The 19,864-nt window shown below is 38.8% G+C and overlaps 4 protein-coding genes across 4 annotated transcripts; 1 reads left to right on the forward strand and 3 right to left on the reverse strand.

Moving 5' to 3' along the window:
- Window positions 1–96: 96 nt before the first annotated feature.
- LOC103868266 lies at window positions 97–612 on the reverse strand. Its single transcript, XM_018658879.1, has one exon. It carries the CDS (start codon window positions 610–612, stop codon window positions 97–99), a length of 516 nt encoding a protein of 171 aa, XP_018514395.1.
- A 52-nt stretch (window positions 613–664) lies between these two features.
- LOC103868144 (putative lipid-binding protein AIR1) lies at window positions 665–5,252 on the reverse strand. The gene has a single exon (XM_033285722.1). The coding sequence runs from the start codon at window positions 2,220–2,222 to the stop codon at window positions 1,887–1,889; it is 336 nt and encodes a 111-aa protein (XP_033141613.1). The 5' UTR covers window positions 2,223–5,252; the 3' UTR covers window positions 665–1,886.
- A 113-nt stretch (window positions 5,253–5,365) lies between these two features.
- Window positions 5,366–13,416, reverse strand: LOC117132058 (putative lipid-binding protein AIR1). Its single transcript, XM_033285492.1, has one exon. It carries the CDS (start codon window positions 10,188–10,190, stop codon window positions 9,855–9,857), a length of 336 nt encoding a protein of 111 aa, XP_033141383.1. The 5' UTR covers window positions 10,191–13,416; the 3' UTR covers window positions 5,366–9,854.
- A 13-nt stretch (window positions 13,417–13,429) lies between these two features.
- Window positions 13,430–15,722, forward strand: LOC103868394. The gene has a single exon (XM_009146498.3). The coding sequence runs from the start codon at window positions 14,067–14,069 to the stop codon at window positions 15,687–15,689; it is 1,623 nt and encodes a 540-aa protein (XP_009144746.3). The 5' UTR covers window positions 13,430–14,066; the 3' UTR covers window positions 15,690–15,722.
- Window positions 15,723–19,864: the final 4,142 nt, after the last annotated feature.

Raw genomic sequence — 19,864 nt, forward strand, 5'->3', positions numbered from 1 at the left:
TGTTTGTCTAAGGCGATCAGATTTATTTCGAGAACCTCGGGTCGACCATCAGGGAACATCGACCGTGTCATTTCCGGTTATCTACGATCGGGGGTGTCACACAGGAGGTCTCATTTCACTGTTTCTCATCAACAATTCATTGTTTTTATCAGCGAGCAATAGACAAGAGATCGGATTAGCATAAGTCGTGAAGCCCTTCTCACGGTAGTGTTGTTGTAACAACACATTGCTTGTGTGGAAGGTGGAAAAGGTTTTCTCAAGCATATTCTTATCCGTTATATCCTCACCACACAGTTTCAATTTAGAAACAATCTTAAATAGGGCTGAGTTATACTCATCCACAGACTTATCGTCATGGATTCTGAGATTCCTCCAATCATACCTAACCTTTGGTAAGATCACTGTTCTCTGGTGATCATATCTTGCTGTCAATTCTGTCCAAAGGTCTAATGGATTCTCAATGGTCAGATACTGATCTTTGAGACTCTCAGTTAGATGATGGCGAATGATCAAGATGGCTTTGTATCTATCTTTCTCACTAGCATTATTGTCCTCGGTGATACATTCACCGAGTCCCTTGAATTTCAGGATGATCTTAGCATCAAGAGTCATTGCAAGTAATTATCTCCAAGGAGATTTAGGGCAGCAAAATCCAAGTTGTTGATTTTCGACATCTTAGGGTTTCGATTAGGGTTTAAGGATTACCTTAACCTCAAGTCGGGTTGAATGGACCACCAATGAGAGGAGGTCGCGAACGAGCTGGAACATTGCTGCTCACGAGCTGGAACGGGTCGCGAACTGTCCTTGTGTTGATCGGGTCGCGAACGGATTGAAGCTGAGATCGGGAACGCGAACAAGCTGAGTATCGAGCTGAGTATCGGATCACGTACAGGAGCTTGCTAAGGATCGTCGGATGCGAGCTGTCCAAGCTAAGACCAGGACGCGAGCTGTCCTTGCTGAACACGGGATCGGGAATGCCTTGGATACGGGGTGAAAAGGTTTTCTCGATCGGGATTAGGGTTGAAGCCGGCTAGGGTTTAGATCGTCGGGTTTTGGGATCGAATTGTTTAGCTTAGAATTTCAAAGTAATCGTGCTGATAACGTGATGTGAAACTTCAGAGAATAGAATCTTCTTCTTATAAATCTGAATCATAAGAAGCCATTTATATATAGGGAATTACATCGTCATAGAATAATGAAAAGACTAAAAAATAAATACAAATATGGAAAGAGTACAAATCATAAACCAATAAGGAAAAGGAAAGTAGGGTTGGCCGACTCTCTCTCTCTAGGCACCGACTCTCTCTCTCTCTCATGGCCGCCGACTCTCTCTCTAAGTATCGGCCGGTTATGGATCGGGCCGGTTATGAACATCCACAATATGATTTATAACATAAACCGTGTTGTTTTCAGTGAGATCGTATCATTTTACCTTGCTTTTTTCGATATACATATAATCCCGATATAGATACTACAAAAAAATATGTGAATTGTATCACTTAAATTGTATCACAAAATTAAATGATACATTTTTCGATCATTTATTTGTAAATGATACAAAATATAGATAATTTAGTATCAGTTATAACAACTGATGTCATTTTTAACAACACCGATTGAAGCTTTTATTAATCAAATTCGAACGAACCGTTTTACAAACGAAGGTAAGGAAGAACAATGAAGTAAAAGGGCAACGAACATGGCAATGAAGTAATTTACACACACAAACCCATTATTGCATGAGAACGTTACACTCATCATTTTATTCAATCGAAGGAAGTTACAAATACAAAAGAAATCACCAGTTGAAAAAGCAAAAGACGACAGGCAACACGTTCAACCTTTATTTTTTCGGTATATCTTCAGATATCTCATACGTATTCAACTTACGGGCATTGGAAACTTGGTGGAGCAAATCTGCTACAAGCATTTAAAAGTACACTGATATCGATGGGAAGGTGAACGTTGATGCCAAGAACGTTAACGTCGAGCGCGGTACAGAGACAGACTGCAGCCTCAAGGTCAGCCAAGCCTGCAATGAGCGAGCAGCACGGCGGTACTGGTGGCGGTGGGTTTCCTAATGTTAAGTCAATTGCATTGAGCACATTAGTGCAAGCACCGATCTGAAGGGCATTTCTAGGACAAGTGCCTTGAGCAGTAGTGTAAGTGAAGAAGAGGAGGTTAAGGAAAAGGAAGAGTGCAAGAGAGGTTCTTGGAGCCATTTGTTTGTGTACCAGAAAAACTCTGAAACAAAATCTCAGGAAGTAGTAGTGTGTTTATATTCTTTGAGAAGGGTGGAGATAAATTATGGGAGTTATAGCGGATATTTATAGAATTTTCTGTAGGAGAGTCATAAATTGGTTTCTACAAGAGATTAGTTGACTATTTTTTTTCATATTTATGAGTCGACTATAATAAGTAGACGCAATAGTTATTGTCTAATTAGTTGGCAAATCATAAAAAGGAATATTGTACAAATTATAGAGTAGAGTAAACTACTATTATAAGTTTGTTAGCCATTCTACCCTGTCTCCACGTTTAAACAAAACATATAATCAAGAATATTATTTACGATTTATAACTTTTGACTGTTTTATAATTTGAAGTTTAGAAATAAATAGTACAATCTTAATTTACAAAATCTACAAATGTTTATGTGGAAGCGGCAGGTTCAAAGATGATACAGACTAATATCAATAGCAGTGGGAGCCGTGACAAAATGAAAAGATATAATCGTTTTGTTTGTTGTTTAACGTTCAAACATATTTTTGATGACATACGTAATTTCACATGAGTTCATTATATATGATTTTATTGCAGTGTATTAAGAGATACACAAGATCGACCATATCTTGGTTTAAAATATCATGACTATTCAAGAAAATTGAAGAAACTGACCACATATATACTATATTTGAAACTGGCTATATTACTCAATACCACAGTTTACAAATTTACGTTCCGAAGCTCGTACCACCGTTCAGAACAGCAGATCCAATTACATTATTAGGATGCAGAACGAACCACTTTCCACCAGACGTCAAACCTCTCTTCCGGAAGCTCGCACCGCCAAAGACGAAGGTAAATATATGGTGGAGGAAACATGTTACCGGTTCAGGCGCCGTTGACGTGAATGACGTGCCAAATCTCTGAAAACCAAAAACCAAAAACCAAATCTGACGGCTCACTTCAGCCCTAAAAGCCAGCCCTTCCGCATCCATCACACTATGAGTCTTGTTGCTGCGCCATAAAATGCATGTTGCTGTCACCATCGACCTCAAACAATTCTTCATATAAGATCTCGACAAACATAAAAAACTTGTTTATAGACTAGGGTTAAGCAGATGGATAAAAAGAATAATGAGAAAGAAAATTATGGTTGGAGGAGGAAACCTCCGGCACCAACCAGAGCCAGAACAGAGCTAGCTTTTTACTTTGCTTTTTGTCTACACGGAGCGACAGAAAAAAGAAAAATATCGTTCAAATACAGAAGATGAAATTTTGGCTGATTAAAAAATATTCAAAAGAGAAAAAGAAAAAATTAAATTGAGATATTTTTGTTCATGAAGTTTTCATAATGATTGTCTTTACTTATTTCATTTATCAATAAATACGTCAGAAAATTATATTAAATATTTATAATGATTTCTCATAGACTAAACAATTTAAATTCATGCGGCTTCATTATATAATTACAGGGATAAATAATTTCGTTAAAATTATATATGTGCTACGTCGCACCCTCAACCTACTATACCAATCTCAATCTGTAAGAGTGATTAGAATGGAATAATTGTTCTTTATTCCTTCATGATAGGTTGTTCACGGCATGAACATATATTATCTTTCAACGAATTCTATTTCATTGGCAGACTAGTATCATTATTTAGTCTAAGCATAATCTCACATGAAGAAACATTCATGGTTCATTTTGCATTTGTTATATATATCCATGCCATATGGACGGACTTATCATACAATATCCGTATGTTTGTCAATAATATATATTAGTAAGTTTCAACGAGAGCAATAATACATCGACAGTTTCAAAACAAACTATGCCTTTTCATGAATAGACTTCTTGTATTAATGTTCCGAGAACCCGAACGAGTGTCCTTGAAACCCATAAGGCGACAATGGGCCCACGAAGTTCCATGGCCAATGCCGACAGCAAGAGACGATCCATGACCAGCTCAAGAGACTGTCCATGCCGAGCTGATACTTTGAAACTACAATATAAAAGAGGTCAAAGCATTTAATACTATCATATAGGCATATGAACCTCATCAGAGATCACGTTTCCATTATGTTCCACTCTAAGACCTTTGAAAGAGAGATCAAAGACTACGAGAAGAGGACACGGACACAGATCCGGCTTCGAAACCTCAGTGAAATGCCAATCAAACCAGTAGAAACCTGATATTATGATACTTGAAACCCATATATTTGCTTTATCTGGTTTTCAATCTTCAACAAGAACTAATCCAAACCATAGCTCATCTCAAATCACAAACCTTAATAGCCATGGAACCACAAAACCAAAGAATAGATCAAATTCTTTGCCATAAGAATAAGTGAGGAGATCATCGGTTACGTCGCACTCTCCATTCGCGCCCTAGCTATATTTCTAAACGAATATTCAAGTATTAACTTATAATCAATAATTATAATCTATTATATAATAGGAGAGTTTCTCTCCTCCTGATGCGACACGTCAGCGGTTTGTGGGTTCCACTTTTTAAAAGTATGAAAAAATGTCAAATATGTGGCTCGAACCAGGGTTATTGAGATATAAGCACCCACAACTATACCATTGCACTAAAGGATACTTTGTACATTGACGGTCGAAACTAATATATATTAGAAAGGTGGAAAACTAATATAACATTGTGGTCTCCACCTCTTTTTTTTTTTTTTAAGTGATGGGTAACGAATGGACTTCGAAAAAAAATGGGCTTTGGGCTTATTGATTTTCTGTTTATTAGGCTTTGTATCTGTCCAAAGTGGTGATACTGACAAAGCTAAGAAGATTAGGGAAGTCGCCATCTTCACCATCTCCTTCGTCGTTTGCGATTCCCCTTCCGGCAATCAACTATTATGGTCAATCTTTAAGGCTCTACGCACGTTTTGCGCCTACCAAACGCTTAGTTTCTCCTCTAACGCCTTCAGAGCTCTCATATATATAGAATCCCTCGAGGTAAAAGCTCCATCTTGTCTCAAACTTTTCTTTCTCAGTTTTTCAATCGCTTTACTTTCTCACATCTGGACTTTCCAGCTGCTCCAGCCGCTTCAGCATTAACAAGAATGGAGAGTTTATGGGCATCACCATTCTCCTCCTTGATGAACTGGTGATGATTGTTTCTAATTTATTTTTTATCACTTTAACTCTTCTTTGCTTATTCTTTGTTCATATATGAAACATGTCTTCATCTTTTTGTTTTGGTTTTGTCTATAAGTTTTTTTATGAACAACTAATGATTTTTCTCTGTTTTTCTTACAGGATTTTGTGATCTACGGTTTCATCTCTGCAATCTCCAAACAAAACAGGAAAACTGAATGAATTATGTTTTTAGCAACCGAATCTAAAAGAAATAAAAGACATCTTACTTAACAAATTAAAACCTTTTCTTTTGCAGATTCCGACGACGACGACGAAGCACCCGAGGACTGACGACAATGGAATGATGCGGACGAAGCCTAACTGATGTAAGTAAACTCCTCTTCAATAACACATCACACTATTATCGCTCCCCAATCTCACAAACTTAAGCTCTAATCATGCCAGGGATCCCACAGGTCATGCTGTCCCGACGACGGAGAAAAAAAAAGAAAGATAACCTAACGTTTTTTTTATTTTTAGTTTTTAAGTTCAAATCATGTTTTAGACATAAAGCCCAACATAATTTGAGCCCAAACATTTTAAACCCACAATTACTTTTTCATAATATAAAAACGTCAACTTTCGTTTATGTTTTGTTAAACTATTTTAATCTTTATGTTTTGTTAAACTATTTCACACAAAGGCAGATCTCCTTAGAAGGGGAGCCACTCGCCACGATGCTTCCAGTTTCCCCATTCTTGAAACTCTTATAAACCACAAAGCCAATATAAGAGCTCTGTTTCAATCCAACGGCTGGATTTTGTCACAAACCACCCCTAAGCCTAAAGAGGGAAGAGAAGTGGAGTGCTGCGTTTTGGAAGATGGTTACTTGGAGTTTACAAGATGAAGATGGAACCCGTGACGAGGAAGACGAGGAGAAGTGTTACTTGGAATATCCTAAGTCCTAACGTTGAGGATGTAGACAATGTGTGATCTTAGCGATGAAAATTAGTGTAGCTTTAAAATATGCTACTACGGTCCTTGAGCTCCCTAACAAGTACTAGCAAACAATGTGTATTTTGAAAAAATAAAATAATTTTGTAATGCAAGTAGTTTGAAACTTTGAGTATTTATTCAAACAACGGATATATACAAAGTTGATAACTTGATATGGATCTCCAAATAAGTTGGTGCTACGCTATCATAATATCTGTCTTTTTAAGCTTCTTCATCTTCTTCTCTTTCTCTTTCCGTTGTTCCACGCTCTCTGTTTCATGTTTAGCTCTCTGTTTCATGTTTAGGGCTTTTTTATATTCTCTATATTTCACCTTAATTATACTTTTTGAATTTTCCTTCCATTTTGGGAGGTGTCTCTAACTTGAGTTAATCGTCAAAAGCTAGGATCAATTTTGTTGTCTTACTTCCGATAAATTTTATTCTTTAATTTGCACAAATCTTAAACAACACCAACATCCCGTAAATCATACCAAAGTGGTGATACTGACAAAGCTAAGAAGATTAGGGAAGTCGCCATCTTCACCATCTCCTTCGTCGTTTGCGATTCCCCTTCCGGCAATCAACTATTATGGTCAATCTTTAAGGCTCTACGCACGTTTTGCGCCTACCAAACGCTTAGTTTCTCCTCTAACGCCTTCAGAGCTCTCATATATATAGAATCCCTCGAGGTAAAAGCTCCATCTTGTCTCAAACTTTTCTTTCTCAGTTTTTCAATCGCTTTACTTTCTCACATCTGTCACAAAAATGACTTATCCAGCTGCTCCAGCCGCTTCAGCCGTCGTTCCCTACTCCACCTTCAACTCCCTCCGGCGTTAGTGTTGGTCGGCTCATCCGATTCTAGGATTTCAGGAACATTAACAAGAATGGAGAGTTTATGGGCATCACCATTCTCCTCCTTGATGAACTGGTGATGATTGTTTCTAATTTATTTTTTATCACTTTAACTCTTCTTTGCTTATTCTTTGTTCATATATGAAACATGTCTTCATCTTTTTGTTTTGGTTTTGTCTATAAGTTTTTTTATGAACAACTAATGATTTTTCTCTGTTTTTCTTACAGGATTTTGTGATCTACGGTTTCATCTCTGCAATCTCCAAACAAAACAGGAAAACTGAATGAATTATGTTTTTAGCAACCGAATCTAAAAGAAATAAAAGACATCTTACTTAACAAATTAAAACCTTTTCTTTTGCAGATTCCGACGACGACGACGAAGCACCCGAGGACTGACGACAATGGAATGATGCGGACGAAGCCTAACTGATGTAAGTAAACTCCTCTTCAATAACACATCACACTATTATCGCTCCCCAATCTCACAAACTTAAGCTCTAATCATGCCAGGGATCCCACAGGTCATGCTGTCCCGACGACGGAGAAAAAAAAAGAAAGATAACCTAACGTTTTTTTTATTTTTAGTTTTTAAGTTCAAATCATGTTTTAGACATAAAGCCCAACATAATTTGAGCCCAAACATTTTAAACCCACAATTACTTTTTCATAATATAAAAACGTCAACTTTCGTTTATGTTTTGTTAAACTATTTTAATCTTTATGTTTTGTTAAACTATTTCACACAAAGGCAGATCTCCTTAGAAGGGGAGCCACTCGCCACGATGCTTCCAGTTTCCCCATTCTTGAAACTCTTATAAACCACAAAGCCAATATAAGAGCTCTGTTTCAATCCAACGGCTGGATTTTGTCACAAACCACCCCTAAGCCTAAAGAGGGAAGAGAAGTGGAGTGCTGCGTTTTGGAAGATGGTTACTTGGAGTTTACAAGATGAAGATGGAACCCGTGACGAGGAAGACGAGGAGAAGTGTTACTTGGAATATCCTAAGTCCTAACGTTGAGGATGTAGACAATGTGTGATCTTAGCGATAAAAATTAGTGTAGCTTTAAAATATGCTACTACGGTCCTTGAGCTCCCTAACAAGTACTAGCAAACAATGTGTATTTTGAAAAAATAAAATAATTTTGTAATGCAAGTAGTTTGAAACTTTGAGTATTTATTCAAACAACGGATATATACAAAGTTGATAACTTGATATGGATCTCCAAATAAGTTGGTGCTACGCTATCATAATATCTGTCTTTTTAAGCTTCTTCATCTTCTTCTCTTTCTCTTTCCGTTGTTCCACGCTCTCTGTTTCATGTTTAGCTCTCTGTTTCATGTTTAGGGCTTTTTTATATTCTCTATATTTCACCTTAATTATACTTTTTGAATTTTCCTTCCATTTTGGGAGGTGTCTCTAACTTGAGTTAATCGTCAAAAGCTAGGATCAATTTTGTTGTCTTACTTCCGATAAATTTTATTCTTTAATTTGCACAAATCTTAAACAACACCAACATCCCGTAAATCATACCCTCCCCCCCCCCCCCCACCAATATCCAAAGTAACCAGCTCCGCGCTTGCGCGGGGTCTCAGCACCTAGTTTATATAATAAGATAGTTAAAAATGCTCTTAGCAACACATAATTTTTATATAACTTGGTATTCTTATACCATATGGATACAGAGTTAGAATCAAACCATGATATCCTTTTAACCTTTTTAGATCGTCAATGGCACATGAGCGAGACCACTGTTCTATTTCTTCACAAAACTGATGCACATTTGCCAAAAAAAAAATATTTCTTGCATACATATATATAAATACATATTTCTTTTATAACATCACGATTTCGTCTTTTAGTTACCAGTACAACAAGTTTGTAGTTATCTATAGTAATAATAACTGCACTATTATGTAGTTTGATAAAAGTGTATTAAAGTAATGTAGTAGTGACTACATATATTTCTTCCCTTTTATGACAACAATTTTGGTTTGGAGATAGTTCGATCAGAGTAGAGCCAAAATGTATTCAGCTCAATTAAGCTAGAAATACTCTCCCCCGTTTCAAAATGTTATATATTTTAGACTTTTCACACATGTTAATAAAACACTTTAATTTTCATAATTTTTGTGATTATTTTTCCCATAATTTTAAGTTTTTTGAAGTTTGCAATTAGATAATAAAACATGAATTGAAAATCCAAAAATTAGATCATTTTGAAACAAATTTTTTTTCTATAATATGGAATTTTATGAAACAGAACGAGTATTTTGTTTCCATTTCGTTACCAAAAATTAAGCACATGCCATTAATTAATGCTTACAACAGAATTACTAAACCGTGTTGTTTTCAGTGAGATCGTATCATTTTACCTTGCTTTTTTCGATACACATATAAGCCCGATATAGATAACAACACCGATTGAAGCTTTTATTAATCAAATTCGAACGAAAAGTTTTACAAACGAAGGTAAGGAAGAACAATGAAGTAAAAGGGCAACGAACATGGCGATTACACACACAAACCCATTATTGCATGAGAACGTTACACTCGTCATTTTATTCAATCGAAGGAAGTTACAAATACAAAAGAAATCACCAGTTAAAAAGCAAAAGACGACAGGCAACAAGTTCAACCTTTATTTTTTCGGTATGTCTTCAGATATCTCATACGTATTCAACTTACGGGCATTGGAAACTTGGTGGAGCAAATCTGCTACAAGCATTTAAAAGTACACTGATATCGATGGGAAGGTGAACGTTGATGCCAAGAACGTTAACGTCGAGCGCGGTACAGAGACAGACTGCAGCCTCAAGGTCAGCCAAGCCTGCAATGAGCGAGCAGCACGGCGGTACTGGTGGCGGTGGGTTTCCTAATGTTAAGTCAATTGCATTGAGCACATTAGTGCAAGCACCGATCTGAAGGGCATTTCTAGGACAAGTGCCTTGAGCAGTAGTGTAAGTGAAGAAGAGGAGGTTAAAGAAAAGGAAGAGTGCAAGAGAGGTTCTTGGAGCCATTTGTTTGTGTACCAGAAAAACTCTGAAACAAAATCTCAGGAAGTAGTAGTGTGTTTATATTCTTTGAGAAGGGTGGAGATAAATTATGGGGGTTATAGTGGATATTTATAGAATTTTCTGTGGGAGAGTCATAAATTGGTTTCTACAAGAGATTAGTTGACTTTTTTTTTTCATATTTATGAGTCGACTATAATAAGTAGACGCAATAGTTATTGTCTAATTAGTTGGCAAATCATAAAAAGGAATATTGTACAAATTATAGAGTAGAGTAAACTACTATTATAAGTTTGTTAGCCACTCTACCCTGTCTCCACGTTTAAACAAAACATATAATCAAGAATATTATTTACGATTTATAACTTTTGACTGTTTTATAATTTGAAGTTTAGAAATAAATAGTACAATCTTAATTTACAAAATCTACAAATGTTTATGTGGAAGCCGCAGGTTCAAAGATGATACAGACTAATATCAATAGCAGTGGGAGCCGTGACAAAATGAAAAGATATAATCGTTTTGTTTGTTGTTTAACGTTCAAACATATTTTTGATGACATACGTAATTTCACATGAGTTCATTATATATGATTTTATTGCAGTGTATCAAAAGATACACAAGATCGACCATATCTTGGTTTAAAATATCATGACTATTCAAGAAAAATGAAGAAACTGACCACATATATACTATATTTGAAACTGGCTATATTACTCAATACCACAGTTTACATATTTACGTTCCATAGAATTTAAGAAAGCTAAGTTAATTCTATTTATTTATATCTATGCATTTTAAATTTTTGTTCTCATAAAATTCTAATATATACTAAATCGTTACGAACATATTTCCTACTCTCCTCAATTATTTTCATATAATATTTAGGGTTTTATTTCTGATATTGTAGCTTCTGCAGATTAATCAATATAAAAACTATATGAAAAGTAGAACCATCTGTCTTGGTATTGTATGTTGCAAATTTTATTCGAAAAGAATCTACTTATTATGAGTGTAAGTGTAATTCAGATGTAATCCATGTTATGGGAGAATCAATATTATGAAGAGGGAGCTGCACCTGGAGTTATGGGAGAGGAATCAATGTTATGAACAGAGCTGCACATGGAGTTATTGTTCATGAATTTTTCTTTGGCTCAAACATCAATGTATATTCACTAAATCATGGTATGCTATCATATACTTTACAAGAGGTTTCGACCACCATCACACAAATAGGATCAAAATAGTAATATTTAGAAGAATTCAAGGGCTTCCTACGATACCTAATTGCCCTGAAGTGTGCACTTAACAAAAGACATAAACGAGAACCAATTCATTCAGCCAAAATCGTAAGTAATAAAATGTCTCATGCACCTCACAGTTACAAAGACAAAATCTATCGATGGACTAGACCTAATTAAGACTATAATTTTCTACATAGTTGATTGTAGCCAACAATATTAGAGTGATATTCATGTATTGAAAACTTGACACCAAAGGTGTGTTCCTAGATTAGATCTAATATAACCGCTTATTAAAATCTCGAACCCATTGCCAACAAGACGGGACCAATGAGTCTGAAATGAAACGAAAGTTAGGCCTTGAAAATAGGTACATACTGGTCCAAAAGTAATTTCAAGAGATTCGAAGCTCGTACCACCGTTCAGAACAGAAGACCCAATTACATTATAGGATGCAGAACGAACCACTTTTCACCAGACGTCATACCTCTCTTCCGGAAGCTCCCACCGCCAAAGACGAAGGTAAATATATGGTGGAGGAAGCATGTTACCGGTTCAGGCACCGTTGACGTGAATGACGTGCCAGATCTCTGAAAACCAAAAACCAAATCTGACGGGTCACTTCAGCCCTAAAAGCCAGCCCTTCCGCATCCATCACACTGAATCTTGTTGCTGCGCCATAAAATGCATGTTGCTGTCACCATCGACCTCACACAATTCTTCATATAAGATCTCGACAAGCATAAAAAACTTGCTTATGGACTAGGGTTAAGCAGATGGATAGAAAGAAAAATGAGAGAAAATTATGGTTGGAGGAGGAAACCTCCGGCACCAACCAGAGCCAGAACGGAGCTAACTTTTTACTTTGCTTTTTGTCTACACAGAGCGACAAAAAAAAGAGAAATATCGTTCAAATACAGAAGAGATAATTCTGGCTGATTAAAAAATATTCAAAAGAGAAAAAGAGAAAATTAAATTGAAATATTTTTGTTCATGAAATTTTTATAATGATTGCCTTTACTTATTTCATTTATCAATAAATATGTAATAACATTATATTAAATATTTATAATGATTTATCATAGACTAACACTTTAAATTTATGCGGCTTCATTATATAATTACAGGGATAAATAATTTCGTTAAAATTATATATGTGCTACGTCGCACCCTCAACCTACTATACCAATATCAAATCTGTAAGAGTGATTAGAATGGATAAATTGTTCTTTATTCCTTCATGATAGGTTGTTCACGACATGAACATATATTATCTTTCAACGAATTCTATTTCATTGGCAGACTAGTATCATTATTTAGTCTAAGCATAATCTCACATGAAGAAACATTCATGGCTTCATTTTTCATTTGTTATATATATCCATGCCATATGGACGGACTTATCATACAATATCCGTATGTTGTCAATAATATATATTATTAAGTTTCAACGAGAGCAATAATACATCGACAGTTCCAAAACAAACCATGCCTTTTCATGAATAGACTTCCTGTATTAGTATTCCGAGAACCCGATCGAACGAGTGTCCTTGAAACCCATAAGGCGACAATGGGCCCACCAAGTTCCATGCCCAATGCCGAGCGCAAGAGACGGTCCATGGCGAGCTCAAGAGACGGTCCATCAGGGCCGGCTCACTTTGATAATGGGCCCTGAGCCGAAATATATATCTTGGGAGGATTTATGTATAGTATTAAATTTTATGGTTTTTTTACAAGTTTTCAAAATTTTAAGGCCCTAACTAGTAAAAGAAATTTGTTAAAAGTAGAGTGGACCCTGTGCAAATGCACTGTTGGCACTCCCTCTAAACCGGCAATGGGTCCATGCCGAGCTGATACTTTGAAACTACAATATAAAAGAGGTCGAAGCATTTAATACTATCATATAGACACGTTTCCATTATGTTCCACTCTTAAGACCTTTAAAAGAGAGATCAAAGACTAGAGAAGAGGACACGGACACGGATCCGGCTTAGAAACCTCAGTGAAATGCCAGTCAAACCCGTAGAAACCTGATATTATGATACTTGAAACCCATATATTCGCTTTATCTGGTTTTTAATCTTCAACAAGAACTAGTCCAAACCATAGCTCATCTCAAATCACAAACCTTGATAGCCATGGAACCCCAAAACTAAAGAATAGATCAAATTCTTTGCCATAAAAATAAGTGATGAGATCATCGGTTACATCGCACACTCCATTCGCGCCCTAGCTATATTTCTAAACAAATATTCAAGTATCATCTTATAATCAATAATTATAATTTATATAATAAGATAGTTAAAAATGCTCTTAGTGACACATAATTTTTAACTTGGTATTCTTATACCACATGGATATAGAGTTAGAATCAAACCATGATATCCTTTTAACCTTTTTAGATCGTCAACGGTACTGGAGCGAGACCATTGTTCTATTTCTTCACAAAACTGATGCACATTTGCCAAAAAAAAAATTCTTGCATACATATATATAAATACATATTTCTTCTATAACATCACGATTTCGTCCTTTAGTACCAGTACAACAAGTTTGTAGTTATCTAGAAAATAGTAATATTAACTGTACTATTATGTAGTTTGATAAAAGTGTATTAAAGTAATGTAATAGCGACTACAATATGACGGCTAGGGCTTTGGGGGGTGATTTTAGGGTTTTGGGTGAGGAAGTGCAGGATGAGAATATGGAGGAGATCGGGGAGCATGGGAGACCGCCCGGAGATCTACCGGATGCTCCAGGCTCTTGGGTGAAGAAGGTATTAGGGTGCAATGAAGGAGGGATGCCTGTACCGGAGGAAATTGTGGACGAGACTTTTGTGGAAGCAAATCTGAAACTAGAGTTCCCTAATGGTGAGGATGGAGAACCGGTGATAACGATTGGACAGGAGGTTTTGAGTGCTATGAATGGTTTATGGAAGAGATGTATGATTGTTAAGGTCTTGGGGAGGAGTATCCCATTATTGAGCTTAACGAGAAGGTTGAAGGAGCTATGGAAACCTGCGGGATCAATGTTTGTGATGGATCTCCCGAAGAATTTTTTCATGGTTCGTTTTGGAGTAGAGGAGGAGTATATGAATGCGCTATCAGGTGGCCCATGGAGGGCTTTTGGGAGTTACCTTATGGTGCAAGCATGGACGCCCGAGTTTGATCCGCTGAGGGACGAGATAGTTACGACACCGGTTTGGGTTCGTTTAGCACATATCCCAGTTAATTTTTATCATAAAACGATACTGATGGGGATTGCCAAGGGGTTAGGAAAACCGATCAAGGTTGACTGCACCACGTTAAAAGTCGAAAGAGCTAGATTTGCGAGAATTTGTGTGGAGGTTAACCTGAATAAGCCATTGAAAGGGACAGTGATGATTAATGGTGAGAGGTACTGCGTATCATATGAAGGAATCTCGACGATCTGCTCGTCATGTGGTATGTATGGACATCTAGCCCATTCATGCCCACGTAAGGTACTGGAGGAAACTCCTATAAATGCGGTTGTTCCAGTGGACAGGACACAAAAGAGTACGGAGGTTGCAGGTATGGATACAGATTTTACCCTAGTGAGACAGGCGAGGAAAGGGCTAACTCAGAATGGGCAGAGAGGAGTTACACTGCGGAGTAATGAAAGTAGGGAGATGGTAGGAAACAAGACGTTGATCGGTAGTAAAAGTCGAGGGGTTCGTCAAGAGAATATGTCGGAGGACATAAGGGTTTCAAATAGGTTTGGAGGGTTGAATGTGGAGGAGGATATGGAGGAACAAGTGGAGGAGAGTGGGAATAGAGAAGAGAATAAAGAAAATGAGAATACTACTAATATAGTTTCTGAAGGAGCGAGCAAAGAGGCTGGGAAGGAATTCTCGTTTGGAAAGAATGGGAACAGAGGGAACCGACAGCCTGCTCGATTGGGTCCAAAAGATAAGAAGATTAGCAACATGAGAGGCCTGAATCCTCATAAGACCAAACTGAGAAATATTGGGCCTATGCGGGGTTTGGTGTTTGGCCCAATAAGTGGGGAGAGTGGCTTGTCGGCGAGAGGGAAGAGACTACGAGTAGAGAAGGAAAATGTCGGCCGACCAGGTGGTGTTTTCGCAGGAGATGGGGAGCTAGACAGAAATGAGAAGAATGCTGGGCATGTGTACGATAAAAACAACACTCAGGTGCAATTTTCAGAGATGGAGAATCTGAAATTGAATGAGGCAGAAGCTAGTGCGAGCCAAGGACGAGAAGTCCTGGAGAGTGTGGAGGCATAACATTTTGCCCCGGTGATTCTATCTATTGATTATAAAGATCTGATGAAGTGCATTCTGTGGAATTGCCGGGGGGCAAATAAACCCCAATTTAGAAGATCGATTAGATATTTGGTGAAGAAGTTCAAGACAGATATACTTGCTGTTTTTGAAACTCATGCTGGTGGAGAAGCGGCAGGCCGGATTTGTCGTGGTCTAGGGTTTGAGAACTCGTTTCGGGTGGATGCGTGTGGCCAGAGTGGAGGTTTATGGCTGTTATGGAGGGAGGAGATAGGAGAGCTTGAGGTGGTCAAGTCGTCGGATCAGTTTATACATGCTCGAATAGGGAACGGAGCAGAGGTGATTAATCTGGTTGTTGTGTATGCGGCCCCTTCACCAAGCCGTAGAAGTGGTTTATGGGCTGCTTTAGAAGAAGTTTTGCGTAATGCGGAGGGACCGGTGTTCGTTGGGGGAGACTTTAATACAATAGTGAGGATAGATGAAAGGAGTGGTGGGAATGGGAGATTGTCTGAGGATTCTCTAAAGTTTGGTGATTGGATAAATGATATGTCACTGATTGATATGGGCTTTCATGGCAACCAGTTCACATGGAAAAGAGGGAAAACTGAAAGCACATTTGTAGCGAAGAGGCTGGATAGAATACTATGTTGTGCCCAGTCTAGACTCAGGTGGCAGGAGGCAAGTGTGAGGCATTTACCTTTCTTAGCATCAGACCACGCTCCTTTGTATCTACAGCTCACACCGGAGGTTAAGAGTGATGCACGTCGACGTCCATTTCGTTTTGAGGCGGCATGGCTACAACACAATGAGTTTCAAGACTTGCTAACAGCTTCATGGGATCGTGATATTGATACAAGAGAGGCTTTGCAGAGGTTGGAAGTGACACTCCGAAAGTGGAACAGAGAAGTTTTTGGAAATATCCAAAGAAGGAAAGAGGATTTGTTGAGGCAGATTACAGAGACACAAGATAAAATTGAGCAAGACCTCTCTGATGATATCTTGGTAAAGGAGGGAGAGCTACTAAAAGAACTGGAGATCGTCCTCGAGCAAGAAGAAGTGCTCTGGCTCCAAAAGTCGCGGGAGAAGTGGTGTGTGCATGGAGATAGAAATACCAAGTTCTTTCATATGTCGACAATTATTAGGAGAAAGCGAAATCGAGTGGAGATGCTAAAGAAAGATGAAATTCAGTGGGTATCAGATGCAAAAGAACTTGAGAAGCTAGCAGTGGATTATTTCAGAAAACTATATTCTCTGGAAGACGTGGATACAGACACACAAATGCTAATGGAGAGGAGATTTGTGGGGCTTACAAGACAAGAGAGAATGGATCTTGACAAAACGTTTTCTCCGGAGGAAGTAGAGAAGGCGGTGAGAGCTATGGGCAGCTTCAAGGCACCAGGTCCGGATGGGTTTCAACCAGTTTTCTATCAGAAGTGCTGGGAGACTGTTGGTGCATCTGTGATCAGGTTTGTCCTTCTTTTCTTTGAGACGGGGAAGTTGCCGGAGAATACTAATGATGCACTCGTGGTGCTAATTCCGAAAGTGACGAAACCTGAGTATATTACTCAGTTTCGACCTATAAGTCTCTGCAATGTGTTGTTTAAAACTATCACGAAGGCCATGGTAGGGAGACTGAAGAGTATTATGCCTAAACTGATTGGTCCTGCTCAGTCTAGTTTCATCCCGGGCAGATTGAGTGCGGATAACATTGTTGTGGTTCAGGAAGCTGTTCATTCGATGAAAAAGAAGCAAGGCCGCAAGGGTTGGATGCTGTTGAAACTGGATTTGGAGAAAGCCTATGATAGGCTGCGTTGGGATTTTCTAGAAGATACACTAAGGGCTGCTGGTTTGTCTGAGAATTGGGTCAAGAGGATTATGTAATGTGTGTCTGGACCATCAATGTGTATTTTGTGGAATGGGGAAAAATCTGAGCCGTTTAAGCCATCAAGAGGACTGCGACAAGGTGATCCACTGTCCCCGTACTTGTTTGTCTTATGCATGGAGAGATTATGTCAACTGATTGAGAAAGCAGTGGAGGATAAAAGATGGAAACCGATAAGATTGTCGAGAGGTGGTCCACAGCTATCTCACATTTGCTTCGCAGATGATCTAATCCTGTTTGCAGAGGCATCGGTGACGCAGATTCGAGTGATCAGGAAAGTGTTGGAGAAGTTTTGTAAAGCCTCTGGTCAGAAAGTAAGCCTCCAGAAATCAAAGATTTTCTTTTCTAATAATGTCTCTAGAGGAAGAGAAGAGAGAATAAGCAGAGAAAGTGGTATTGCATCAACAAAGGAGCTGGGAAAATACTTGGGGATGCCGATACTACAGAAAAGAATTAATAAAGATACTTTTGGAGAGGTACTGGAGAAAGTAGCTTCACGGCTAGCAGGATGGAAGAAACAAACATTAAGCCTCGCAGGAAGGGTAACATTGACAAAGTCGGTCCTGTCATCAATCCCGGTGCATACGATGAGTACGATTAGCATGCCAGTGGGTATACTGGAGAAGCTTGATAGCCTAGCGAGGAGCTTTGTGTGGGGAAGTGGACAACACTTAGTCTCTTGGGATAAAATATGCAAACCGAAGGCGTCTGGAGGTTTGGGGATCAGGGTGTCGAGAGATATGAACAAAGCCTTGTTAGCTAAAGTGGGATGGCGTCTGTTACACGATACTGAGAGCTTATGGGCCAATGTTTTACGAAGTAAGTACGGGGTGGGGGACATACATGACACAGATTGGATGGTAGGGAGTAGCTCTAGCTCGTCAACATGGAAAAGTGTGGTAATGGGGATAAGAGAAGTGGTTCTTGTGGGCCATAGTTGGATCACTGGTAATGGGAGGAATATCAGGTTCTGGACGGATAGTTGGATAGCAGGCCAACCACTCATGACTGAAGTGATTGCAGGGCTTCCAGAAGGATATGAAGATATAACAGTTAGAGATATGTGGGGGGAAGGTGGAGGTTGGGATTTTGATAGAATTACCCCGTTTGTAACAGCTGAGAGAAGACTAGAGCTTATGGCAGTAGTAGTGGATACTGTTACTGGAGCAAAGGATCGTTTGGCATGGGGGCAGACTCCAAATGGGCAGTTTACGGTGAAGTCTGCATACACCTTGCTTACAAGAGATGAAAATCCAAGACCGCAGATGGGGAGTTTCTTTCGATCTATGTGGCGTGTTGTAGCACCTGAGAGAGTTCGAATGTTCCTCTGGCTAGTGGAAAACCAAGCAATCATGACAAATGCAGAGAGACATCGAAGGCACCTGAGTGGGACTGACTTATGCCAGGTTTGCAGAGGAGGAATTGAGACTATAATACATGTGTTACGTGATTGTCCTGCGATAAAAGGTATATGGGAGAGATTTGTTCCGCGAATGAAAAGGGAGGCTTTCTTCAGAATGCCATTACTGGAATGGTTATATAAGAACCTATGTGATAACAATGCAGGTGGTGGTGTTCCGTGGGCTACTATATTCGCTTTGACTCTATGGTGGGGATGGAAGTGGAGATGTGGAAATGTATTTGGTGATACCCGACTGTGGAGAGATAGAGTCAAGTTCTTACGTGACTTGGCTAAGGGAGTTATAATAGCAAATAGAACAGAGAATGCTCACATAAAGGAGAGACATATGGTTGAGATAATGGTGGGATGGAAGCCACCTTGTGTGGGGTGGATGAAACTGAACACGGACGGGGCATCACATGGGAACCCGGGGCCGGCGGCTGCAGGGGGAGCACTGCGAAACGGAGAAGGCGAGTGGTGTGGCGGTTTTGCGATTAATATAGGTAGCTGTACGGCACCATTAGCGGAGTTATGGGGTGTGTACTATGGTTTAGTGGTTGCTTGGGAGAAAGGGGTGAGAAGGCTGGAGGTAGAGGTCGACTCTATGATGGTGATGGAGTTTCTTACGATAGGGATTGGGGACACTCATCCGCTGTCTTTCCTGGTACGCTTGTGCCATGGCTTCTTGACAAGGGACTGGCTAGTCCGATTTGTTCATGTATATAGGGAAGCAAACCGCTTAGCTGATGGTTTGGCTAACCTTGCATTTACTCTTCCGTTTGGTTTTCATAGTTTTGTTGTGGCCCCGATTGAGGTCGCTGTTTTAGTTCATGAGGATGTTGCTGGACCGTTGTGGCCACGACAAACTCGTCTTGTAAGCTGAAGTTTGGGTTT

The sequence above is a fragment of the Brassica rapa genome, chromosome A02, assembly GCF_000309985.2.
Source record: "Brassica rapa cultivar Chiifu-401-42 chromosome A02, CAAS_Brap_v3.01, whole genome shotgun sequence".
NCBI classification, from domain to species: Eukaryota; Viridiplantae; Streptophyta; class Magnoliopsida; order Brassicales; family Brassicaceae; genus Brassica; species Brassica rapa.